Below are 9886 nucleotides of genomic sequence, written 5' to 3'. Positions count from 1 at the left end.
GGCTACTGGTTTGCTGTAGATTGCTTTTATCATGTTTAGGTATGGGCCTTGAATTCCTGATCTTTCCAAGACTTTTATCATGAATGGGTGTTGGATCATGTCGATTGCTTTTTCCGTGTCTAAGGAGATGATCATGTGGTTTTTGTCTACCAAAGTGTATTGTATTGAGAGAATTATTCAGGGTATCAGGGCTCCCTGAAGAATGTAATAATGATGAATCACTCACATAATGGGAATCCTCTGACATAATTTTTAAACCAAGTATAACAAAGTGTATAAGAGAAATTTGTTCCTAGCAAGAGACTGGAGAGCAGTGAATGGTGGAAAACGTTCTACATGATAGAGACAATCTATTTTCTGCCTTTTACTAAAGAGAAGAAATTGTGGATTCATCAATCATTGTTGCTACACATAAACCTTTATTGTTTTTTTTAAGACAATGCTAACAGTTGTGTGTTACCCTCTTTCACTGTCTTTGTAATGTCCAGTTTTCACTCTCCTCCTCTTTTAACATAGAGTATGATATGTACCTTAGGAAGTCTACGTTTCCTTCCAATAGCTAATGACAAAATGAATGATACCTTTTTACTTCGCAAATATGAGTACTAATTTCTTCCAATCAATATTATGTGTACTCTCCAGGAAGACCCACCACACTGTGTGAGACTATGGGGAAAGCTGAGATTTGGCTAATGCGAACATATTGGGATTTTGAATTTCCTCGTCCATATTTACCAAATTTTGAGTTTGTGGGAGGACTGCATTGCAAACCTGCCAAGCCTTTACCTAAGGTAGGTTGATGACAGAGATGGTCTTAATTATTCCATGATACAATAACTGATAACTCTACAAGGTTAATATCTTTAATAACAAAGATGTGCTGCTGAGTAACTCCACTCTGCCAGGAGCATTTCTGCTCTCATCATATTTGTTTTATTAACTATAATGAATCATTTGGACTTGAGAATTTAAGCTTCAGAGTGGATCTGTAGAGCAGGGAGCTGGGTTTGGGGGAAGAATCAGGAGAAATGGATTAACTGAATGGTCAGAATATATTTTATGTGAGAATTTATTTTCAATAAAAAATAAAGGAGAAAAGAAACTAACAATAAAAAGTGGAATAAAAGGTATACTAAATATGTTTGTTTTTCTTTGGTGTGGAATGTACAATGGGGGTAGAAAGACAGGACCATGGAAAGCCAGGGGTGTGCTGAAGTCTTTCTCATGTGCCTGACCGAGCTCTGGACAGGGACACCTTCCCTAACTGTTCAAGAAAGATGCCTTCATGAAGACTCCAGATAAGTTGTTTAGGATTTGATGAGTAAGAGAAAGCACATGTTGAGAGCCTTTGGGATCAGACATATCTCTCTTTAGTGTGTGTGCTAACAGATATTATGGTAGCCTGTATTGTCATAATAACAATTGGTATAAAACCATTATCAAGAACTAATAATGAAGATGACTTTAACTTTTAGTATAATATCATTAAGAAGATACATATTTTAGATGATTTTTTTTAGGAAACATTGGTTTAATCAACAAAGATGGTTTGATGCAGTCTGCGACTCATCTACATCAAGAAAAAATAATAACATGAGTAGACAGATTTAAATATTATGATAGTTTCATGATAATTTTATTAAGATTACTCGTGTGTAATAGGCATGATAATAAGTCCGAAAGTTTGACTTACTGGCTTCACTAATGTTCATCCATGTCAACTAACATTTTATTTTCTTTCAGATACATTTTGAGAATAGCATGTTCACTTGCAAAGAGAAGTGCTGCCACTATTTTCTGCTCCCTTCTATGGTGATTTTGTGTCACATTCTTCTTGAATACACCTTATACATTTTTTTCCAAAAAACATATTTTCTCAACATTTACTATCTGGTTTTATGTGTCATGGGACAGAGAAATATAAACATTCCTTTGAACCTTAATCCCATGTTTTCTACCTAGAATTGTAAGCAAACTAGATTTCCTCCTAATGATTTTACACATTTTCAACAGAATGTCATGTTTGCAGGAAATGGAAGAGTTTGTTCAGACCTCAGGGGAACATGGTATTGTGGTGTTTTCTCTGGGGTCAATGGTCAAAAACCTGACAGATGAAAAGGCCAATCTCATTGCCTCAGCGCTTGCCCAGATTCCTCAGAAGGTCAGTAAAGCCCTTGATCCTTGAGACCAGAACAGCTTCAGACTGGCAATAGAGAGACTGGTAGTGGTATATGCAAAGAGAAGCAGAAACCTGTCAGCTGCTGAACACTACTAATGATGGTTTTTAAGAGTTGGTGTTATTTTTTGGCATATTTGTTCATTTGCCTTATTTCTCAGTTGCTATAAAAATTATTAATAGACTTCTATTATCTATTAATAGGATAGAAAACAAAACATTAGGCCACTTCCAAAGTCATTTGCCCTGGATTGACTGACACCAAATTCTGAAATTTAGTTTAACAACATACTTTTAATTAGAAAGACACTATACTTTATTTAGAATGATATCATGCTAAAAGCTATACTCCAACTTCCTGAATCGCATTAAGACTATATGTAAATATAGGTGTTTCAGAAGTAGAAGGTCTAGAATCTACTATTCTCTCCAAATTGAATATTGTACAATTGTACAAACAAAAATTGAATATTATTTTAAAATATAATGTATTTTATAATTTATGGCACTCAGTTAACCTTAAAGTTTATTGTTGTTATTCTATAGTTTAACTCTCTATTCCTATTCATGGAGTAACCTAGCGTCAGTGATGTATTGGTTAGTTTTAATATAATTTTATAAAGGTAATACATTGATAGGCATTTTAAAAATTGTGGCTTTTATACCTACATTTGTCTCTTTCAGGCTTTCTCATTTAGAAATTAAAACCTTGTCTCATTACTCCAAAATTAAGTTTTTTTAAAAGTGATTTATAAGTAAGTCCTATAAAGTTTTTCCTCAAAACAAACAAAAATCTCAAAAACTAAAAGGAAAAAAAATATCCCTATAGTATATTCCTAATGTCTGTTCAGTAATAAAGATCTAAGTACTAATCTGTTTTTATTAGATCAGTAGTAGATGCTGATAGTAGTGGCTTGTTGTGGACAGTCCTAACCTGTAACTCTTTGTTTGCAAATGTCCATATCTGTTACCCCTTCTCAAATATGACCTCAAGTATGTATAGAGTTTGTTCTCAGTAATTTGCTGCTTCAGCACACCTTCACAATGTGTTGTACCTGTAAAATGAAAGCATTGTCTTCCACAGGTTTTGTGGCGATACAAAGGAAAGATACCAGACACATTAGGAACCAATACAAGACTGTTTGATTGGATTCCTCAGAATGATCTTCTTGGTAAGACTCTGGGGCCAGAAAACTCTGTGTAGTCAGGAAGCAAGTTAGGGGCCTGTGAAGGCTCAATGCCCCATTGTAGGGGATAGGGAAATGCCAGGGCAGTGAGGTGGGGGTAGGTGGGTGGATGTGGTGAGTGGGTGGATGGGGGTGGGTGGGGAACACCCTCATAGAATCATGGGGAGGGGAGGGAATAGCGGGTTTGTGAATGGGAAACCGGCAAAAGGTATAACATTTGAAATATAAATAAATAAAATATCCAATTGAAAAAAAAACTTTAAATTATTAGATGTTTTCAACTGTCTCAATGCTAAGAAATTGCTTACATTTTATATAATACTTCAAGTTTTACTTTTGTGTTAAAACTGAGTACTGAATCTAGAACATTCTGCATGCAATGCAAATACTCCACCACTGAGCTACAGCACAATCCACACCTTTAGGTTTAAGGAAGAAATAATTGAATTGTCCACATTCATTTTTGCCCTGTGGAAAAAAAGACATCTGTAAATATCTTCAGTGCCCATCAGATGTTAGACATCTCTACCTTAGTGCTACCTTTCCAGACAGTGAAAAGAAGTTCACCCCCCAGCACCATCTCTGGGAGTGTCATACCCTAGAAGAACAATGTCTCATGGTCAACATTTATACAAAATGTTGCCTTCATTGATCACTATAACACTTTATCCCTTTTACCTTTGAAATTCTGCCAACTAATTAGCATGAAATCTATACTCATTCTTTCCTTTGTCCGCAAAATAGGACATCCCAAAACCAGAGCTTTTATCACCCATGGTGGAACAAATGGAATCTATGAGGCCATTTACCATGGGATCCCTATGGTGGGAGTCCCCATGTTCGCTGATCAGCCTGACAACATTGCTCACATGAAGGCCAAAGGAGCAGCAGTGGAGGTGAACATGAACACGATGACAAGCTCAGATCTGCTCAATGCTCTGAGAACAGTCATCAATGAGCCATCGTAAGTACTGAATATTGTACATCCATGGCTGACATGGTTAGGCTGTCCATAGTTGTAGAATATTCCAAGAATTCATTCTTTTGAACTTGGTTTCATGTAAGTAACAAGAGACTGATGAAAATATTGCTTGCTTCATTTTCAATTAATGAAGCTACTTCGAAAAATTGAAAATAAATTGGAATTAAATATTCAGTAAACATATTTTCCAGTTATATTATTATCATATATAATCTTGCATATAATCATGCATAATTAACTATTAACACTGTATTGACACACATTGATGTTATAAGTTACTTCTAAATATTTTAATTGCCTAAATATTATAAAATCTTAATTTAGGAACTACATTATGTGTTAGGAATATCAGTAATTCTTAGTATGAGCTTTCATTTTCCATAAATATTGACCTAGAAATCTATTCAACTAAACCAATACTAAGGAATAAATTGCTGCTGATTTGACTCATTTTATTAAATGTAAGAAAATCTAGGATTGTTTTCAGCTCAACTTCCCAGAATGTTTATTAGATTATGTTAGATTTTAAAAACATTTATGCAATTACTGTCAGAAACTCCACCCATGCACTAAAATGCATGGCATTTGAAACTCTCATGAACTCCAAGCCTACTACTACTGCTACTGATATCACCTGAAATTAAAAGTATGTGATATTTACATAACCGTCTCAGATTTCATAAAACCATCAAAAAGTATGAAATACTATATATTAATATGTAAATGAGAATAATTTTAACTGTTTAGAAAATTGTAACCTTGCCATATATGATGTGAAATGGTATATGAATATGGTTATTAATTATGCTGCCTTACAATAAATTTGTATTGGTATTCACAATGATATTTTCAATCAAGAAATTTAAGCTTTACATTTTATATTGAAAATCTTAACTTAGAATTTGATTTATAAATAAAAAATTATTTGCTAACATTTGTTAGGAGGAAGATGTAAACTATTATTTTTAAGGGAATACAGCTCAATACATTTGAACAAGAATAGGTGGTTTAATTTGTATTAAAATATTTTTACTTATTTATTTTATTTTATAAATTTATTTTCTTTTATTTTAGTTTATAAGCTATCGTTTTATTCTTTGAGTATATATATATATATGTATACACACACACACATATATATGTAAACACACACACACATATATATGTATATGTATACACATATATAACATATACATATGTGTATATATATACATATATATATATATATATATATATATATATGATATTTTGATCAATCACATCTACTCCTGCTCGAAATCCTCAAATTCATTCCTTTCCAGTTCATATCTATTTTTTTTAAATAAACCACTGAGTCTTATTTGTGCTGCCCATAGCACATAGATTTGGACTTATCTACTAGAGCAGTGTTAATACACCAAGATGAAAACTTTAAAGAAAACTGAATCTCCCTTCTTCGTCAGGTAGCACCTGCCCACAGGTCCTCCACTAACATGCACAAAGAAGGACACACATTAATAAGCCCACACTGTGGCTTTTAACACCCAAGTGAGTGTTAATCACTTTCCCCTAATCTTTTGGATGTCTTAGAAGCAACAGGACACCTCTTCACAAACCATATTACTCACATCATCTCTATGTGATATAGTCTGGAATATAGTCTGGATAGAGTCCAGAACTTTACCTTATGATCAAAGCAAAGGTAAATATATTAATTCTCCTTACTATGAAACTCCAAGAGAAAGCATACTTTGCCTTCTAAATACTTAGCTCTTGACTTGAGGTTATCTGCTCATTTTTCTTTGTTCTAGTTGTTTTATTTTGAGATAGTGTCTCCCTATATAACCCTGGCTAGCCTGCTGGACTCTGGATGCTATTTGAGGAAGATTTTAAAACTGTTAGTACTGTAGCAAATGCTCTTATAATAACAAATTGATGAGTTAAACATATGTCACATACTTGCTTTAAAAAAAAATAACAGACAAATGATTGTTTGTACATTTTTCAAGTTATAAAGAGAATGCCATGAGACTATCAAGAATCCACCATGACCAGCCAGTGAAGCCTCTGGACCGAGCAGTCTTCTGGATTGAGTTTGTCATGCGTCACAAAGGAGCCAAGCACCTTCGTGTGGCAGCCCATGACCTCAGCTGGTTTCAGTACCACTCTCTGGATGTGATTGGGTTCCTGCTGGCCTGTGTGGCATCTGCTATATTATTGGTTGCAAAATGTTGTTTGTTTATATTTCAAAAAGTTGGTAAGACAGGAAAGAAGAAAAAACGTGACTAGATGAAGAAAAAGACACCCCAGGCCTCTGGGTTTGGTGAAGTACTGAAGGGAGTAGTAATAGTACTTAGAAGCCCAGGGATCTGCCTGTCACCTATCCTCATCCCATTTTCAAACAACCCACTCCTGTCTTATTCTACAGGTAAATTGTAGAACGCAACACAAAAATCACACTTTCCTGAAGATATCTCATCTTTCTTTTGCTATTTCAATGACACTTCGATGACGCCCTGGAATTTCTTATTTTCCTGGCACAGGGGTACTATTAATTTAAATATGCTATTTCCAGAATATCATTTAAAACATAAACAAGATAATAACTGATAGCATTCTGAATCTTTGAGAAGGCACACAGCGTATACTGAGTTTTATTTAAGGATAACACAAGGGCTCACGGAGCACACAAATGCAGCTCTGACCATAGGGATTAGTATAGCATGAGAAGACTCTTTATTTTCTTATAAAATAAAGGACAGCTACTGTGTTTATCTGATGTCACAGACATTAGAGGGTCAGTTCCGAACTATGAATCAATATTATAATAGGAAAAATACATAAAAATTGTTAGTACATTTAAATTATTATGGTCTATTTTCCTGCTTTTCCCTAAAATATATATCTGTATTCTTGCTCTCCAGTCAAAGATTTTTAGATACTTTTTCTAAAAAATGAAGGCAATGAACTGAGTTGCCATTTTTTCTCAGAAAACCATTTCTAACAATATTTGAAAGTTATGTCTAGAAAAAGCAAATATTGAATTATTGTAGTAATTTCTTAAATTTTAATGGACTGTTCATTGGCTCTGTGTTCATCCATTATACTTAAAATATTTGTCATTCTTAATGCATAATCACGTTTATAATGAAAATTTTAAATTTCTCCTAGAATAAATACGTATATTGGGATCACTGTGTAATTTTCCAGTCTCTATTTTCTATTAAGCTCATCATTTTAGTTGTAACAACAAATATGTACTAGTTTACCAGATTTTCTGATCATATGACACTATGATCAGAAAATTAAATTAAAGAAAAATTAAAGAAAAGGATTTAATTAAAGAAAAGGATACTCATCTTGATGTAGGGGAGGTCTGAAGTGATAGAATTCATGTCATAAAGGACTTAATTATAGATTTACTTGAAAATAATTAAATAACACTAAGAATTTAGCTGAAAGAGCACTGCTTCCAAAATACCAAATAAGTGGTCTGTTAACCAAGGCAGCTGGAAAGCACCAAAATTTAGGATGCTAATAGGCTAATGTTGTTCACCAGGATTAGGCTAAGTAGATTCATTCCCACAACAATGGAGACAACTCTGAATTACAACCAGAAATTAGGCCCATTCTCCTTCCAAGAGGAGACCATCCCTCCAAGGAGCAGGCTATGTTAGCAGGGCAGTATGACCACCACCATTAAGTACTGGTCTGTCCTCTAGTCTGCTGTGCTCCTATTAGAAAAATCAGTTCTTCCAAGTGAGCAAATGAGCATGGGTAACAGCTATCCAAAGAACCAATGCTGGTGGATGATGCAAGAAATAACTATATAATATTCTTGTATATGTGCATAACTAAAGATGCACATAAATTTCTATAATATCGTGAATATTAGAAATATTTGGTAAATGTTAACAACTTTATCACAATGACTCTTATTGATGTATTTTGATTTATCTTTATTTATGTTTTGAAAAAGACTTTTTTGTGTTGACTTCATGATTGCTTGCCATTCTTTTCACTTTGATTTTTTTTCCAGTTGAGGTCAAAGTATGGTAATCATACATTGAGAAGTAGTGGACTAGCCATACCACTGTGTGAGAAACTGGGTTTGAACATCACTGAGCCTAAGAACCCCTTTTGTTCTCTGATGATTCAGCCACTCAATATCCTTCTCACTCCAGTTTTCTCCCTCTTCTGCTGTTTTCTTCTGCTTTTCCCTTGCCTGAGTGTTATCAAAAGTCAAGTGAGACTGCAGAAAATCCCTGGTGATACAAGCCACATTCATCAGTGTAAGTTATTTTATCTGTGGATTACAGAACAAACAGCTGGGAAATGCCTTCTATAGCTGTGGAGGTTTGAGTAGGTTTGTCCTCCATAGACTCATGTGTTTGAATGATTGACTCACAGAGAATGGCACTATTGGGAGTTATGGCCTTTTTGAAGTAAATGTGGCCTTGTTGGATGGGGTGAACCACTGTAGGGGTGGGCTTGAGGTTTCTAGCTTTAAGCGCTGACTAGAGTGGGATTCCAGTCTGCTCTGGTTGCCTTTGGATCAAAATGAAGAACTCTCAACTCCTGCTCCAATATTATGTCTGCTTGCATGCCTCCATTCTTCTTTCCATGATGATAAATGATTAAAAGCCTAATCCTGCATGCCAGCCCCAATTAAATGTTTTCCTGTATAAGAGTTGCCTTGATCATGGTATCTCTTCACAGCAATAAAATGCAAACTTAGACAATAGAAGACACTTGTGAAATTCTGCATATGAAGAAACTCAGGCTTCATGAAACAGAGGCCAGACCCATATCAGCATTGTTGTTGTTACATAACTCTTATCACAGAGAATTTAAATGTGTACAAGAGAAAGGAGTACATTGTTCATAAGTGTTCCATGTTCTCTTGGTCTCTCTGAGGACAGGGCTCATTAGTTGGTTGTTCAAAATTCTATCAACTCCAAATCATTGTGTTAACACAATATGTATTCGTAATTTCACATAACTTTCTCTTGGCCTGGTTGTTGAATGGTAGATAATAGATAGAAAATGTGCCTATTCTCAACCTAAAAATTGAGTTAGTTGCACAACTAAAAGAGAATATGGCCTTTCCTTATTGAATTAAAAATTACTAGCTCAAAGTGATGACAGAACTCTAATACTTTCCAATTGAAGTGAATGATAGCAGTATCACTGTCCTATTTAAAACATCTCCTCATTTCTAAAATAACTTAGTATGGACTAATTATTAAAAAAAAAAATTGAAGGAAGTAAAGAAGCATACCTTTTAGAGGTCCCAGTCTTACGCTAAATCCTTTGGAGTTTAGGTATGTCTATACAAAGAAATATAAAAAGGCATCATATATTTGGTTTTAAATTTAAAGATAAGCTACAGGCTTTAAGATAGCACTTCAAATACCTATGGTATGGTATAGTATCCTACTGAGTCCTGCATTGCTCTGGAAGGGACAACATAACAGGTTTTCCCACCCCTGGAGCAGAGACAGCAAGAATTGGGTTTCTATGAGTGCTGATGGTTTCTTGGGTGTTGGGCTTGTTTGTAAC

General features: G+C 34.5%; 1 protein-coding gene across 5 annotated transcripts in view; it reads left to right on the top strand.

Annotated features, from left to right (window-relative positions):
- LOC110294338 (UDP-glucuronosyltransferase 2A1) overlaps positions 1-7522 on the top strand; it is a 32428-nt gene extending 24906 nt beyond the window's left edge. For 2 of the 5 annotated variants that reach the window (XM_021162498.1, XM_021162496.1), the window contains exons 3-7: positions 643-791; positions 2030-2161; positions 3261-3348; positions 4108-4327; positions 6334-7522. In XM_021162498.1, coding sequence (XP_021018157.1) covers positions 643-791; positions 2030-2161; positions 3261-3348; positions 4108-4327; positions 6334-6613 — 869 coding nt within the window. In that variant the 3' untranslated portion in view covers positions 6614-7522. The remainder of the gene's footprint in view (positions 1-642; positions 792-2029; positions 2162-3260; positions 3349-4107; positions 4328-6333) is intronic. The other 3 variants (XM_021162499.1, XM_021162495.1, XM_021162500.1) reach the window with 2 other exon arrangements.
- Positions 7523-9886: the final 2364 nt, after the last annotated feature.

This window comes from Mus caroli, chromosome 5, assembly GCF_900094665.2.
Source record: "Mus caroli chromosome 5, CAROLI_EIJ_v1.1, whole genome shotgun sequence".
Taxonomy (NCBI): Eukaryota; Metazoa; Chordata; class Mammalia; order Rodentia; family Muridae; genus Mus; species Mus caroli.
Note: the sequence above shows the minus strand (reverse complement) of the source record. Positions and strands in the feature narration are given on the sequence as shown.